General features: G+C 42.4%; 1 protein-coding gene across 4 annotated transcripts in view; it reads left to right on the top strand.

Moving 5' to 3' along the window:
• Window positions 1-17679, top strand: part of LARGE1 (LARGE xylosyl- and glucuronyltransferase 1) — a 300311-nt gene that overhangs the window by 271335 nt on the left and 11297 nt on the right. For all 4 annotated transcript variants that reach the window (XR_008235525.1, XR_008235524.1, XM_052789429.1 and 1 more), the window contains exons 12-14: window positions 1505-1783; window positions 8573-8719; window positions 13848-14043. Coding sequence is in view for 2 of the 4 variants with exons in the window: in XM_052789429.1 (XP_052645389.1) it covers window positions 1505-1783; window positions 8573-8719; window positions 13848-14043 (622 nt within the window). In the remaining 2 variants the exon portion in view is untranslated. The remainder of the gene's footprint in view (window positions 1-1504; window positions 1784-8572; window positions 8720-13847; window positions 14044-17679) is intronic.

The following is a 17679-nucleotide window of genomic DNA, read 5'->3' as shown; positions in this document are numbered from 1 at the left end:
AATAACCTTTGTTTCAATAACAGATAAAAAGAAAATAATGTACCAGGTGTAGACTAGTAAAGGTAATATCTCATATCTAAGAAAAAATGATTATATCATCTTGGATGTCATCACGATCCTTCAGAAATGCAGAAAAAAGCTATTAATGTTAAATCAGAATGTGTGTTTGCTGGTATATCATTCCTTTCTGCTGCAAAGCTTAGGGAGATAGTAGGAGGGGGAAATTATTTTCTCTGATTACGATGATGCAGAAAACTTTTCTTGTGTTCTGTATAAATATTAATAGGAAAAATCTAGTAATGTGGATTTGGAAGGGAGAGAAGATAATCATGTTGCATAGTCTACTCTCCCTATTTTTTAATAGAATATCTGGCTAGGCTGCATAGGTTCATTTCCCTTTGTATTAACTCAAGAGGCTTTGTAATCAGTCCTTGCTGTATTTTTGGGTGGCATATCTTAATCTCTAGGCAATTCTCTATAAATTACCCGAAGTGCTTAAATGATTTTGACCAGACTGGGTTTGATTTACGTTTGTGTATGAGATCTTTTGTTGACGTTTTCATCAATAGTATTGTAAGTGCTTGAAATTTTAAAAAATATACGTTGATACAACCTGTTTTAAAAATGATTTAATGAAATTTGCCATACTGCTAAAACATACTCAAATTAGTACTTTAAATGATGGTTTTGTCTGAAATGTTCTTTTGATACTCCACAGAAATGCCATGTCCCTCCCTCCTTCTCTCCTTACTCCCTACACATAGTAAATCCCATTTCTATAGATGTGTCATCCTTTTGCCCTTTCCCTGACAGTGACTTTTCTTCTAGTCAATGCAAATGTTCATGTAAGTCAGTTTTCCCTTGACCTATCACTGTTAACAGCTTTTAAGGTCTAACTGCCTTGCAAAAATTTGGGGAAGGTTTTCCTAAACAGGAGGTAAAATGATCTGTGGGTCTGTTCACCTTTCTCCTCCACAAGCTTGTTAAAGAGCACTGTAGTATGTTAGTATGTGGGAATAGCTTGACCTGAAGTGTGAATTGGGCACTAGACACTGTTTAAGATTCCAAGACTCCTATCCTGTAAGTAGATCCACATGGACAGATCCCTGCAACTGCTCAAAGCTCCCATCAAATGAAGTCCTATCGTCCGTGTGGGTTTTCCTGCAGCATCAATGCTGTAGGCAGCATAGATGGTGTTGATTTCACCTAGCTTTATGTATCTGAGTTGTGGATGAGTATATCTGAGCTAGGGCCGTCTTAGGTCCCCTGGTATTCAGTGGAGAGAAGTAGGCATATCTAGGGTGAAGTCCATCTGTCCAGAAGGAGACATCAACTTACATGAGATGAATTGTGCTGTAGAAATATTTATTGCTTTCCACAGCGTATAAAGTGACCCCAATCTGTCTCACTTAGAGCCAGATACCTGCATTTGATCAGATGAACCCAGGCAAAGAGTCCCAGACAGAGAGACAGCCTTTTCTTATTCTCACCCTTCCTCTTTCAGGCTCCAGATGCTTGAAGCCATCTGCAAACACTGGGAAGGTCCAATCAGCCTGGCACTCTATCTTTCTGATGCAGAAGCCCAGCAATTTCTGCGCTACGCCCAGGGCTCGGAAGTACTTATGAGCCGCCACAATGTTGGCTACCATATCGTGTACAAGGAGGGCCAGTTCTATCCTGTGAATCTGCTGAGGAACGTGGCCATGAAGCATATCAGCACACCATACATGTTTCTGTCCGACATTGACTTCTTGCCCATGTATGGACTCTACGAGTACCTCAGGTAAACAGACAGCAGAGGGATTCCCACTGTCACCCATGTTTTCGGCCCCTCCACACCCCACCCTTCTCACGTATTCCCAAAACAATGCAGTTTAAGCAGATCTGAAAGAGGCAGCTTATAAGTGTTTAGGGTGTGACAATGCCCACCAAGGCACAAGAATTTTTAGGGTAGAGGAAGGGGCTGTAACTGGAAGTAAAGCAATACGGTTATGAAAGAAAAAACTCAGGTCTAAATGTGAGCCCTGTTAGCCATCAGAATAATTCCCTCAGAGTAGCAGAAGAATCAATTTGAAAATTGAACTGGACTAAGTATTATTAAATGTGCAAGAGCATCCTGTATTAGCGGAGATGTGAACCGGGCGATTTCCCTAAACATCCCTGGTTCTTAATGTCAGTGACAGAAAAAACATGCAAAGCATTACAGAACTTGTTGTCCCTGTGACACACTCTTAATGCAGTTCCGTATCTGAAAAGAGGGTGATAGTCTAACCAGCTCAAAAATGTGACGGCAATGCCAGCACCTGTCAGGGCAAAATAATTAGCATAAGGAGACTGGGAAGAGTAACCTCAGTGTGTATTGTGTCCTAATGAATGTGAGCAGGTTGGGCTGAGCAAACTACAGACCTCTGATCCATTAACTGAGCTTTTTTAAATAAAGACCTTTTCGCCCTGCAGGGGCTGGTCAGCTGAGGCCAAAGCATAGAGCAAGGAGGACACCCTGTGGCCAGACAGGAGGATTTCAGTTCCTTAGTCCTGACCAGTTTTGCTTTTCATCTCTGTTCTAATTTGGTAAAAGTTGATCAAAGTGTTCCAGTGACGGTCTGCCTGTAGGTGATCCCATTCAGTCCATAGGCCCGGCGTTTTGGAATGTAAAGGGAAATACACCTTCTGATATCGTAAACTTATGGAGGAATTCCTTTGTTTCAGGCTTAACAACTCAGTAAGCAACTTCTTCTCACTTCTCCCTCATGTGGAGAATTAATTGCCTTTTTCAATTTCTGCATCCATGTACGGGGCCAAATTCACTATTCAGAGGGCTGGAGCACCTCTCCTGTGAAGACAGGCTGAGACAGGTGGGGTTGTTCAGCCTGGAGAAGAGAAGGCTCCAGGGAGACCTTATCGCAGCCTTCCAGTACCTAAAGGGAGCTCACAAGAAGAGGGAGACAAACTTTTTAGCAGGGCCTGTTGCGACAGGGCAAGGGCTAATGGTTTTAAACTAAAAGAGGGTAGATTTAGACTAGATGTAAGGAAGGAATTTTTTACAATGAGGGTGATGAAACACTGGAACAGATTGCCCAGAGAGGTGGTAGATGCCCCATCCCTGGAAATGTTCAAGGCCAGGTTGGATGGGGCTTTGAGCAACCTGGTCTAGTGGAACGTGTCCCTGCTTATTGCAGGGGGGTTGGACTAGATGACCTTTAAAGGTCCCTTCCAACCCAAACCATTCTATAATTCTATGGCTTTTAAGACACCGGGTTTCAATAATAGCACTGAAGTTTCATCGCACTGTGTCAGCTCGTTTCCCACTTTTTTTAAGGGTATTTCTTTTTGACTTGTACTATGAGGACTCCAAAATCATTCTGTCCCTTGCACACGTTAGCTGTCTCAAGATATATGTAGGGACAGTTGTTGTTAGCTTCTCTGTTCTTTGACATTAGTGTTGCATACTGTTATATTTCTTCCAATCAATGCTGGACACAGTAAGGATAGCAGCTGTTGATACTGGCATGTAGTACTAAAAAAGCAACTTGTTCCTCCATGCTGCTTCGCAGTGCACTGATGGGAGCCAGCACTGAAAGGAAGAAGAGACGAGAGAAGACAGAATGACATACCACAATATACTTGAGATATTACAACCGTAGAAATAATTCTCATATGGTGATAATGTATTGTAGAACTAAATGCACAGAGATGCAACCTGTCAGTGCTGTTTCAGAAAAAAACAGATTCACAGTGAAAGCTGTTGCATCCAAGACCTTGTGTTACTCTGCCAGCTTTTTGTGAGGCCCATACCGCCTTAACTCTGACTGTGAGTCTCTGTTGCCTGGGAATATCGAAATTCCTAATCTGCTACTACTAGCTCTTTAAAAAGGGATTGGATTTTTTTGCGTGTGGACTAGAGGCTTTTGTTGCTTTTTCAATAATGATTTTTCTGAGCAAAATAGCAGGGAGGTGCAGGGAGATTATTTTAAATACAGATACTCTGTATCTTTCTGCATTGACTGTTCCCACCGCCTCTGCAAGTAGCTGATTAGTGCTATCTATCTGAATGGCAGCGATTGTTTGTTAGAGAGACGTACAAACATTTTCATCTTTATTTCCTCAGATAGAACAACCATAAGCAAATAGAAATAGAGTGGTGTTTCGGGCATCTCTTTGTGCAGGATGAGCCAGACAAGTCCCTCTCACTGCAAGTTTGCTGATTTACATATACTTTATATTGTCTCTCTACAGACAATATATTCTCAGAAAGAAAGGAATTTTGAAAAACATTTTCAACATATTTTGAAGGTGTTGTATGTGAAAGGTTACAGCCAGTTTTGAAGTAGAAGCTGAGGGAGCTGATGGTTACCTGTCCCTCTAGGTATCTATTGCTAGCACTTAGATTTGTGCTAATTGAGCTTTTTCACAGCTGCTAAGTAAGACCACTTCAATGCTTTTAATCTCCATCAAACACCCTTTTTGTCCTACCTTACTCTTCTGTGAAGTACAAAAGGAAAGAAATGTATCATTTAAAGATTTCCTGTTTACGAAACTCACTTTCATGGTCTGTGCTGAGTCGAAGTCTTTTGTCACCTTCCCTCATTAGTTACTGAGGTCATCTTGTCATTGCCCCAGAGGTAAAGGCTCTTTCTCGTTGCTACAAGTAAGGTGTGGGGGTCATCCTAAAGGTTCTTCTAACATAAAATAACTAGACAGGCTGCTTATCTACAGTTGTCACAGCTAGCATTAAAGTTCTTACCAGACACATTTGTGTAAAATGTGCTCTTCACTTCCAGTGACACATTTAGCATGAATTGGGACCTGGCACCCGATCTCTATCCACAGGTTTTATACCTGTCCCCTGCAACTTGAGTTGTGAAGTATTTCTGGTTGTTCTTCAGCATCTCAGCAAGAGACACACTTCACGTTGTGCCTATTGTTATTTATTTGTTGGATGCTTTTGTAGGCTGTGCATTCATTGCTTTTGCAGAGAGGAAGAAGGTTCTAATGAATTTCACAGTGGACTGACAACTCTCCAGTTCTCTACCACAAACTCTGTGACTGCCCTATTTGTTGATCTCACACTAACTACTTACCAAGTCCTGATGGTGGAAGCTAATTTGAATTAATGGACTCCTTTTTTTTTTTTCCTGAGTTCAGTGCTTTAGGATTAGATTGCTAACCTTTCTGTGCCTGAGCTTCTCTATCCTCCAGAAATGGGAATGATATTGCTATCTGTCCCCATGAGGATGAGAATTCTGTGTTAATTTTTTGAAAGAACTATGGGGATTAAAAGATTGATATCAACATGCTGGAGTTCATTCCACCTATGAGGAGGCTGCACATTTCTTCCATGCTTTTTGACAAATAGGGTTGATTACTAGATTTAGAAATTTAACCCAACCTGCACTGTGTCAGAATGACATACTTCAGGTCTGAACACAAAGATGCCTCAGAAACGGTCTCCTGGACAACAATAGCAAAGAGAAAGCTCTTCATAAAATCATATATCCTTGTTTTGGGATTTGGGGAAAAAGGACAGATAAGGGAAAATGGATACTGAATCGCTATTACTGAATCCAAAAAACAGGCCTCATAAGGGTAGTGCAGGAATTCAACAGTTTGCCCAGTGCTAGTTTGCAGAATAACCAAATGGAATCCCTACATTGCAACACCAACAGTGAAAATTTTCCTATTCCAAGTATCACAGAACCAGTCAACCAGCAAATGGCACCTCTGCTCGAAACAGGAAGAAAAGTCACCCCACAGAAAAGGAAAAGTAGATTTGCTTCCAATTGGAAGAGGTTAGATTTTCAGCTGGTTGTCTGAGGAACAGACCGCCAGCCAAGTTATCAGAAGAAAACGGAAGGAGTTTTTTTCTCTGCCAAGTCTTCCCTGCCATTAGCACAATTTACATGGCCTCTGTTGTCCTTTGTTGCTCAGGTTAAACACCTGGAAGTCAGCACTGGTTCCTTCTTCCCCTTACATTAGTCCTTTCTGTCATCTAGTCAGGCTGTTCTACTCAGAGGTCAGTGCTGCTGGACTTCTTGACTGAGCATGTCTCAGCTCTCAGCTCGGTTTTGGTGAACGCCTCCACTTTGACCTTACCAACATGCACACATATCTCTTGAAAATATTTCTACAGAGATTATCCCGCTATTCTATTTCACTCTTGAAGTACCTCCACCAGTTCTCTGTGTTTGACTGTATCCACTGCAAGCGTCTTGTTTTCAGACCTCTGCTTCTCTCCACTTACCTGACTTTTTATGTTGACCTTTGACGGTGCAAGGGATTTCAGCCTCTTGTATCAGTTTGTTCCCTCTGCCTTTTGGTTTTCTTCATGAAGGTACTGTCATCTGTTTTTTCCAACAGTTCTGCCAATGACACCTATATTAAATTTGCAGATGACAAGAGTAGGGAGTGTGCAGAAAGGATTATTGATATCCACATCATTTTTGTGCTTGTATCCCATATCTTACAAAATGAAGCATGTTCAACACTAGTTTCAACACAACTTGCTCTGTCTGACAGTCTCTGCTGTTACTCTTGCTTGATACCTATACCTAGTTCAGCTATGTTCAGCTTCAGAGTGTGAACTTTGGTAGGCAGGATTGTCTCCTACTCTTTGACAGTGCCAAGCACAGCAAGGCCTTGATTTTTCCCTGGGACTTCTGAGCTCTTCATCAAACAGAGATAGTGACAGCCATAAATGGAAGCTGCTGTTTCTTTGCAGAGCCTGAAGGGTGAGTATCACTGCAAATGTTAGCTGCTCCTTCCTAGAACTGAATCCCCAAAGCTCTACCGCTCAAGGCTGATAGATTGCACAGAGTCCAGAAAGCCTGAGATGTTGGAAGAGAAACTATTTTAGTGTCCCCTGCTTTCAGAGAAGGTGTGAAGGGCAAGAAACATTAAGAGCATCATAAAGACTGGATCCTGGCACTGCTCAACGGTTCTGGAAGGTCATGAGGCTGATTGTGAAGGAGTCGTCTATTTACATGCAGATATCTCAGCCATTAGCGATGGTGAGGGAGAAGCTAGTGAAGAAAGTACAAAAAAGTTTTAAGATGCTGTTAAACTCCTTCAGTTGTGAAAAGTTCACTGGAATGTGGCAGGGGTTCTTTAAACAATGCAAACTTTGCAGTAAGGCACTGAGAACAGATTTCTTTTTATAGAACAGGCCTATAGGGTGGTGTGAATTCTCTAAAATTCAGATTTTATTAAATAGCCCTGCTCTTCTTCTATTTCTCTGTTGGCAATATAAATGAATTCTAGGTATTCTGGGCCTAGAAAAGTGGTTGGTTTGGTCCTTCTGTTATTATGACAGTGATCCCAATTCCTTCATCTTATAAGGCTGTAGAGAGTTTGCTGCTTGTCAACATTGTCCTTGATTGCTTGTTGCAGTAACATAAAAGCCAGGACAGTGAATCCTGTTAAAGGGAACTGACTTTGACAGGGAGAGAGAGGCATATTTCTCCTATGAAATACAAAGATAATGAAAGGAAAATCGAGACAGAGTTATTTCTAATGACAAGCATAGTAAGATTCAGTTTGAGGATGGAAAAGTAACTTCTTTTTCTTTTTCTTTGGGTCTTAGTTTGTTAGGAAAGAATAGACTGAATACCTCTGGCAGACAGGGCGCAAAGTTGCTAAGCTGTTGCTCTCCTGGGGGAGTCCTCCTAAGGCCCCTGCCTGGAGAAGGGTCCTACTGTGCAAAATGCAGTATGTGCACACACATGCACACACCGAAACAGTCTCTGCACTGAACACCTTGCAGCAAAAGAATGGAAAAAGCAAGGTATCTCAGGGCATCCAGTGCACAGCTCTGCTCTGCAAGAAACAGCCTCTTTGCCCTATGTACAGAGCCAAGCACAAATGAGCTCTGATCTCTGGGCACTACCATGCGCGTGATTAACAATACTCAAAAAAATACTGCTAATGTACAGTTTTGCTGATTTGCACCATGTCCTGATGCAGTAGATCTGTGCCTTGCCTCGAATAAAGACCGACCATCACAGCAACAGTGTTCTTGAGAGCAAATATCTGGTCCATAGTGATATTAAGGTAACACTCACCTTGCAGGACATACAGAGCTCTAAAGCAGAGGTAAAAAGCAAGTATGATGGCACAGCATAGCACAGAGAATAGCTAGGCTGAAACGCAACCAAACTTTCCAGCTCCTCATCTTGTAAAGTCCCTCTAAGTCCTGGATAAAACCCATTTTTTTTAGAACTGCCGTTGACTGGGCAGTTCTTTCCCATATATGTAGTAACATTCAACTATGGTTCTCTTAAAGGGGTGGTCAGTTGGCTGTGCTCAGGGTGCTAGTTCAGCTCTGTGCACCCCTGGACATGCAGGGCAGCATGGAGCGGTCAAACACACAAGTTCTTTTTGATCTGTGGTGGTGTCCCTGCTCTTAGAGCAGCAGATCAAAAGTAGAAGAAAATATGAAGCACCCCTGGGAAAAAATGTGGGTCATAGTTACACTTACAGTATGAAACTGCCAATTGTCTGCACTTTATTTTGAAAAGCCAAGTGATTTGCTCAGTTTAAAATTTTCCTGCTTTTATTTGTTGTTTCTCTTTGCCAGGAAGTCCGTCATCCAGCTGGACCTGGCTAACACCAAGAAAGCTCTGATCGTACCTGCTTTTGAGACCCTACGCTACCGCCTCTCCTTCCCCAAGTCAAAAGCAGAGCTGCTATCTATGTTGGACATGGGAACCCTCTTCACATTCAGGTAGTGGAAAGTACTTTTGCTGAACCTGTGGTCATTATCTCTAAAGATCTCCTTGATGTTCTTGTGAATATTTGATTTTTCTCTCTCACTGTCAGCTAGCTAGCTCCATTAAGAAACCTATTGGAATTTTTTTTTCCCTTTTCACAGAGAGGCAGTGAACAGGATCATATGTGGATATATTCCATCTGTAAGCTCAGCATTTTATGTAGTATTATAGTCCTCTACTGAAGGACTTCAGTTGTTAAATTGAATTTGTTTTATTTTCATCATTTTTTTATTGCGCTACAAAATCAAGCGCAACCATTACACTCATGTGCGTGTAATTTGCTTTTTGGCTGCCAAATTCTATCCGGATAGCTGTGTGCCTCATGTGACCAAAAATAATTTCTCTCTGCTCGTTGGTTCACTTCCTTACTGACTTACTGGAAAAACAAATGCAGGCTTGTCCTGTGCTCTTTTGAAGTGTGAAACAGCTGCTTAAACAGCTTGAGTTTCTCAATGCAGAGGTAAAAGTGTACTCTGAGTAGAAGTTAAAAAGCGAAGAACACCTAAATTTGGAGCTCCTCTCAGAAGCAGACTCCTTCTGTGGCTCTGAACAAGTCACTTCTATTATCTGCCAGACTCTTCGGTTTTAAAATGCAACTACCAGGGGTTAACTGTCTCTTGGGTGTGTGTGGTAAGGTCTGATTAGCAGACAATTGTAAAGCATCGCAGTGATGGGAAGAGTACAATATGGCCTTATGATGTTGCACAGAGAGGGGGCCTAGGAGACCTGCATTCTCTTCTCAGCTCCACTACTGCCCTGCTGGGAGGTGGTACGCGAATCAGTTCGCTTTCTTACATCTCTGTTCAGCCATCTCTGAAATGCAGGTAACAATGTTCCCTTCTCCTTTTTACAGTATTTTGAGATCTAGAGAGGAAAACTGTGAAAAAGCTAGGTATTATCCATGGCCAGTGGAGCTCTTTATCACCTCTCCCATCCTTCCCTTACTTTAGAGCTTTCCTCACACTTCTTCCATTCCCCGTCTTACACATCTCTCTCGTTGCAGCAGCCACCCTTCCCTCAAGTGGCCGCATGCACACGTCATAGCAGACAACCTGTGTGAGCCTGGAAAACATAATTCTGCCACTACCTCTACCAGTGACTGCCTTGAAAGAGAAACTTGAGGCAACTGAGAGAGGCATGCCTCTCTCTGGAAAATTACTTAAGGATACTGATAGAGCAAGTGCCTTCACTCTCCCATCATTCTGTAACAGTCAGAGACGTACAAATTAACAAGAGATTTGTTGATAGAAAATAATTGTTTCTCCCATAGTTGAAAGAAAAAATCCTTCCAGTGGAAAATAACGCCCTCAGAATTTTCAGATGTTACATTCCACCAACGATCAAATTTTCAGCTTGCACAGCAGTGGCCTTCCACTACAGATTTCATCTTCAAGCTATAGAGCGTGTTGGCATATTACGTACACAGCCAGCTTTGCAGATCCTTTCTCAAGTCTCACTCAGGCAAAAAAGTCTTTAACATCAGTGGGAGTATTGCCAGAGCAAGGTTAAATGAGAATTGAAGGACACGCGGTCTGTAGCTAATGTACATTTTAATGTGTAGGACACATTTTACAAATGCTTCCCCAGTTTGCTTTGGCTCATTTCATTGCTCAAATCTATCAACAGCCACAAAGCAGCTGTGATCTGGGCTGAGAATTTCCACCTCCACCTTCAAGGTGCTTTAATAACACTGCAATTCAAGGCTGAGCGGGTGGGAGTGAGCTGGGGAGGACTGCTGTGACAGTGATTGCTGAGAGTGCCTGCAGCATCCCAGTCCCTCACACCACATGGTAGATTACAATCTTTCCCTCACTGAAATTGCTTTTGTCACCTCTTTTCTAAATGGTGACCTTTTCTACCTCTGGGCAGCTAAGAAGTACAAAACGGCTCTCAATTACATCCCCCAGTCACCACCAGAAGAAAAAGGGAAGACGTGAGCATCTGCAGCTGGCAAGGTGTGCTGTGTGGAAACCCTCTGCGGCAGCGGGTTGCTCTGTGCCAGCTTGCTGGCTTTGTTTGCAGGCTGGTTGGCTGTGCCTCACGAGGATGCGCCCGCTCAGTGCCTGGGTAATAGCTGATGAACCACAAATGTACTGCCGACACAGCTTTCAGGCACCAGGGAGACCGCAGCTGGTAGAAGACACATCGTATTGAGAAAACATAACCAGCAACAACTGATTAACTAATTAACTGATTGCATCCACAATCCAGCAAAATGTTTCAGCATCTGAGAACAGAACTGGGAAAGTTTTTGTTTCACCGAATCATCTTTCTCACTGAAACGGGAAGCTTTGAGCAAGGCAGGGAGGAAGAACACTCTGAGAAGAATAATGATTTTATTTATCTGAGTTTACTATAGTTTTGAGATTTTATTTTAAATAAAAGCAATCGATAATGGAAATGACACATTTGATCCAAAGCGGAGGGGAGGGGGCTGTTTTCCAGTTGTTTTCCATGAACCGTGGGAAAGAAACTCATCATCATTTTATGGAGATCGAATGATTTGGTTTGGATTTGTCAAAATTGCCAGTGTAGTGAAAAATATGTTGTTCACAATTTTCACAAAGTTCTCCTGGGAGTCAGTGAGATTGAGTGTGGCCTTAAAATTAAATGTGTATTTAAATCTTTGAGTGAGAGGGGCCTGAGCAGGAAAATTAGATTTATTCTTTTGACCTGTGAGATGGAAGACCACGACAGACAGAAAACCACTTCTCACAACTGCATCACCAAGAGTAAAGTCTTTTGGAAGTTACTCACTCCTTTATGGTAGCTTCCTCTGTATGGACATCCATGTAATGGTGTGTGCATATCTTACTTTGCAGTACACTTCATGCGGTGATGAGTCATTGGCCAAGACCTAGCTCCAGCAGATTATATGTGTGTGTGTATATATGTAGACCCATATATATTGTATGTACAGATATGTATGTAATCCTGAACTCTCACAATTCTTGTTTCCAGTCTAGTTATTCCTTTATAAGTAGTGTGTGCACACCTCATTTGAGCATCCTGTATTCATTTTCCTCTTTGTCCTGACCTTAGCCATCCTTTTGCCTTCCTCTTTCCCTCCACTCACGTCAGTCACTCTGATGAGGCAAGTAGAACATCTCTGGAATTATTTTTTTTGGTGCAATCAGGTCTATTCCTTCCTTTCTGCTTTGTATTGTCTCTCTGATCTCACCTCCATATTTTCCCTTCATTCTCTCTTCCCAATTAATTTTTTTTCCTGCTGATCAGTTCTCTCGACTCGCAGAGGTTATACTTGAGCTGCTGTAACTGCTTACACTGATATCCCCAAAAAGGGTGGAAAGAAATTGATAGTTTTTATGGTTAGTGTCCTGTTCCCCCTCTGTTTACGCCAGTGGGAGAATGTTACTAGAACAAAAGCAGCATTTGACTGCTTCTCTGCAGGAATCTCTCAATTAACCGAAGTTTGTATGGGGCTTTGAAGATACAAATCACTTTGTGTTTAGTAGTCATTATTATTATTATCATAATTAATTTCAAAATGCCAGAGGTAGGATTTTAGAAGATACAGCATTCTCCACAATCCCATATCATTTTATACCCCACATTGTGATTGTATTTTTTTTGCAGCGTAGATAGCTGCCCATTAGTGACTGGGTAGGTTAACCACTCACTTCCAAAAGAGACCAAGAAAAGGGACAGGCTTTTTGGAGATGATTCCAAAGGGCATTAAGGATTGTAAGCATCTTTGTGAATCCGGCACTGGTTTCTAATAATCTCTAGAGAATTAATTCACTGTCAATTTTTTTTAATACAGAAGGGCTTTGTTTTTCTAGGTCCCCAAGCCAGATATCTGAAAGAGATGCAACCTATTTACAGTTTAGAAATGCAGCCTTCAAAGGACCATGCGTTACTTGGGACCCCAGTGCTATCCTAATAATTCTGTCCTCCTGCACTGCCCCTGAACAAGGAGAGTCAGCAAAGCTGAACGCCTCTCTGTTTTTCCTGTTACAAGCCATACAAATATACAGTCCAAGTTAAAACTCCTAGGTTGTGATTTTACATCCCTGTTATTAGCAACAGCTCGCAATGTTACGAGAATTTCTGGGGTTGAAACATTACCTCAGATCCTAATTCTACAAATGTTTAATGCTCAAATCCCTTCACTTTTAGCATGAGTCATCCCTGTGAATTCAGTGTACCTTACATTACAAACTGGCAGGATGTTTGTTTTGCCCCTTCTGTTACACATCTCAGAGCACTGTAATACAGATGGCCTGCTATGCCTTTGTTTCATTATTTAATCTATGAGTCTGCAGAAAGAGCCTGTCTCATTGATTTTTGGAAAGGTGTAAGAAGAATAAGTGGGCAAGAGAGTCATTGACCCTGGCACTAATGGGGTGGATTCAAGCTGTGCTTGGAGGAAACCTGCTGTGACCTAAACAAGATTAGCGAAGTATAAAAGGATCTTTTTCTGTAAATCAAATTGATTACTTGCCTGAGGATCACATGGGTACTCCCCACAATGTAGAAAGTACAGCAGAAAGCCTTTATGTAATATTTTACTTACTAATTTAATTATGCACTTTGGCTCCTGCTATAGTAATAACAGTAATTAATAAAACAGAACATCTATCCAGAGCTGCAGCTGTCTCTCATACAAATTATAAAATTGCATATAAAACAGATCGTGAATGTCACTGTGGTGTAGAAGTAGCTAATTTTAGGGACCTTATCTGAGCTACAGAATTTCACACTGATTTTAGAGCACTGATACAGCCGCTTGGTTGCTAGGAACAAGGCACAGCACTTTGTAGTGCGGATGAACTGTCTGTGTACTTCGTAATTGTTTCTCACATTAGCATTAGGTAGTGTTTTCACACTATCCTTCACCAACGAGATGTGTTTAAGCATTGAACACATAGAGGCTCTGGGAAGCATGCTGGAAATAGTCCTAGAAATTGCCTCCAATATGTCCTGAAAATGATGATGTGAACTGTAAGCTAATGTCCTTATTTTTGAGCATTTCATCTAACAAGTAACATTTTGTTGCCTCACCAAGATGCGTTCTATCTAATTGCCCCCCCACGTCCATGCCATTTATGTCTGTTTCAGGTATCACGTCTGGACGAAAGGGCATGCGCCAACGAACTTTGCCAAGTGGCGAACAGCCACCACCCCCTACCGCGTTGAGTGGGAAGCAGACTTTGAGCCATACGTTGTTGTGAGGAAGGACTGCCCGGAGTATGACAGGCGGTTTGTTGGATTTGGCTGGAACAAAGTAGCTCACATCATGGAACTGGATGCACAGGTGAGGAGACGACGCCGGCGTATCTCACCCAGGGCTGGGCAGCAGCGTTGTGAAAATGAAATCTGTGGTCTGTAGGAAGGCCTCAGGCTTTGCATCACCAAAGTGCTCATCTGGCCTTACTGAGCTTCTTAATGAGTGCTTCTTGAGTTGGGAACGTGCAGTTTAGTCCTTGTCTAGCATTAAAAGGAGAACTGAGCCTGAGTTAGTTTCTTTGTCAGTGCCGAGAACGTCGTTGTTTCGCCATGGCACAATCCCCGCAGTGCCCACCTCTTGCCCAACAGTGTGCCCGAGCATTGCAGCTCTTGTTGCCAGTCTCATCACCTACTAGGGGTTCCGTAGACCTAGCTGGAAGTTTTTCCGTTAAACAGAGGTTGGTGTGTCCCAAATGCTAATTTAGAATTCCAAAAGCAATCTTAAATTGAATCCAAGGCAAGCATCTTCAATTTCTGGCCTGGATTTACAACACATCTCTGCAAAGCCAAGGACTTTACATTTGCAAAGTCTCTGGCTGTGGAGCAGACTTGAGAGGATCTAGGTACTTGATCCTTGGGCTACCTGCCTCTTGGATCTGTGACTTGGGATGGAGCTGCTGGGCAGAATATATAAGAATAAGGATGCAGAGAAAGCTCGAGAGTCCCAGACTGGCACTAGAAGAACTCTTAGAGCTGCCAAGGTCCTGCCACCGACCTAGATCTTAGAGGCTGGCAGTGACTATGGCTCTGTGGGAGCCCGGTGCTGCTGCTCACTGAAATGGCAGGGTTTGCATCTCTCTGCTGTTCTTGGATGTGAAGCAAACCACTGTGCTAATCAGCAGGGTCTGGGTCATGGCATTTCTTTTTAGTTTGGGTTTGGGGTTTTTTTAGTTTGGTTTCAGTCCCAGTTTTTGAACTAGTAGCATTTCATGCTAACAAAAACCCATGCTTTTTGGTCATCTGTATCCTCCTATGCTAGCTTCTGCTGTGTATCTGGAATATAGCTGATCCTTCTCTGCTCAACTCTTACCAGTTTATGTGAAGCAGAGCAGCACAAGGCATGCAACAAGTTACTGGGAGATTGTGTCTCTGGGGTGCGGGCTACAGTGTATTTGTGTGCAGGCACGTATGTGGGAGGGATATTTTCTACTTCTGCTTACAAAACCACACCGTCACCTTGGGCAGGCAGCACTTGCCCTCTGTTTGCAGAAGGGCATTCCCAACAAATTTGTACCTGCTTATGTTGAGAAAAAATTATTACAGACTAGAAAAAAAATTGTCCCTTGTATTATCATTAATAATAATATGTTGCTTTGCTATAGCACTTTAATTTTCCAGTGCACTTTCCAAACACTAATCAATTAACCATCAGTTGTGGAGAGTGCCAGGGTAATGATTTATTATTTGTTAATCTGGGTAACAAGGCTTATGTTCCCGCTGGCAGCTCTCATCTAGCACTCACGATCTAACTGTTCTGTTAGAGAAGTTTGCCCAGCATACAGATTGACACATGGGAAATTGGACCATTTTTCAAAGTTGATCATAGTGCAGATATTTTAAATGGCCATTGGGTATGAACTAACTCTAGGGAATTGTTCTTCTCACTCTTCCAGCCTTAAAAACATTCTCACATTGAAAAGAAGTTTCAATTTCGTCTGTAGTGACATGGGTATTGGCCTGTTCTCCCACAAAATCAGCCTGGAGGGGGACGTGGGATCACACAGCTACCTCTCCCTATGGCATTCCTCTCCTTCGAGGTGTCCACAGATCAGGTTGCTGCCAGCTGCTTGGCTGGCTTCGTTACCAGAAGGCAGAGCAGCTTCTCAACTGAATTATTTCACTGATCCTCACAACTGCAGAGTCTGTCAAGAGAACGCTTGCAGACTCCTTACCAAGGGCCTGTGCCACTACCATCCTTCAGAGCAGCACACAGCTTGGAGATAATAGTCATTATTATTCTGGGGGTATGCAGATATCCACTGAGCTGGATGCTGTACAAATACATAGATAATGACAGTCTCCGTCTAAAGAATTTATAACCTGTGAGGTGGGTACAGACGTTCCTGCAAGTGCATTGCTTTCTCAACAGACGTTCCCTTATAGTAGAGATGGGCCATTAGGAAACCTTTCCCTGCTCTTCCAGTGACTGCGGAACTAGACTGTGAGCAATCTTTTTTCCAGAACCCCAGCCCAGCATCTTTCAAAGGGGCTTATTAGCAGCAGACTAGTAAGGTTTTGGAAGGCTTTATGTGCCTTGAAGGCCTTACGGAGGGATGGGAGCACTGCTGTGCTGAACAGTTTACACTGCAGAGCATAGATGGTCCCTGACCTGCAGGATTACAGACTTGAGATGCAAACAGAGAACAAAAGGAAGATTGTATGAGGGGGATGTATCTTCCTCTGCAGCTTCAGCCTTTAGTTTTAAGGTCCCGTAGAGACATATTTTGTAGTTTATCAGCTCTCCTTACTCCATCATGCCAGCCTTTGTTTTCGCATTTGGTTCCCCATTAGTTCTAAGTCTCTTCCAGCTAAATGAGTTCTGCCTGTGAGCATCAGTTTATTTTGCTCTTGCTGTACATTTGTCACCCTAAACAGAAGCTCAGAGGGGCCCATTCCCATATATGACACCATTGTAATCTGGCACAAAGATTTACCACTTTAGCACTGTCTGGCAGGGAACAGGCATTCCCATAATGAGAAAGGAGCAGCCATACAGCTGCATCTGCACCTAGCTGTCCAACACATACTGCTGTTTCGTAGGTGTCTCTGGGACAGCGCTGCAGCCATAGCTACACTTTGAGCTGACCAATACCACTGCCTGAGCTGGGAAATGGATCCACATTGCGTTCCACTCATTTCTTTCCATTCGTTTGGGTTTCATTTGGGGCTGTGTTGCTCAAACACTTGGTTTCTGGTAGCATCATAACCCAGCAATTTTCAGTCTTTTCCAGGCTGATCATATTTTGTTAAGTGAGGAAGGATTTATAGGTGAAACACTGATGTTTATTGGCACAAGTGTGTTCTCTCCCATAAATCACTTTCCCTAACAAAATGTTTTTGGAATACTCTGCCTCTGTGCTGCAGATACTCTGTGTCTTTGCACAGACTCCTAAATCTACAAGTAACTGGACTTTGCAAAGCAGGGGAAGTTGTGCACCACTTCTTATAAAGCCAGCATGCTCTGGGGCTGTTCCTTCCTCGCCTACTGTCTTCTGCAGAGATGGTTAATGAGTCAGTACAGCAACAGTTGTAAACAGGAACTGTGTGAGGACAATAGGAAATTTACCTGTGGAGTCTTTGAAGTTTCTTTGTCATTTGCATCCCATACAAGTCATATTTTTTGAAATTTCTTGTGAAAAAAGAGGTAGTGTCTGGGTAGTTAGGGTGGTTCACATCTCTTTTCTGCCCAGTTCCTTGCAGGAGCAGTTATCTGGTTCTTGCACATCCTACTTCTTAGACATCCTTGTCTAAGAAGCAGTCTTTGTCTAGCTTTGCTCTAATGATCATGTATTTAATTATAAAAATGGAACAAATCTAACAGGAATAATTGAGACTTAAATGAACCATCATTTTTTAACAACAAAAATTGTCAAAGAACTTGGTCAGACATAAATAAAGAGAATTATTGAAGTAGTTTTAGAGGAGCGGGGGAATTAGCCAGTAT

The sequence above is a fragment of the Harpia harpyja genome, chromosome 6, assembly GCF_026419915.1.
Source record: "Harpia harpyja isolate bHarHar1 chromosome 6, bHarHar1 primary haplotype, whole genome shotgun sequence".
Classification (NCBI taxonomy): Eukaryota; Metazoa; Chordata; class Aves; order Accipitriformes; family Accipitridae; genus Harpia; species Harpia harpyja.
The sequence above is the reverse complement of the archived record's forward strand: the minus strand, read 5'-3'. Positions and strand labels throughout refer to the sequence as shown.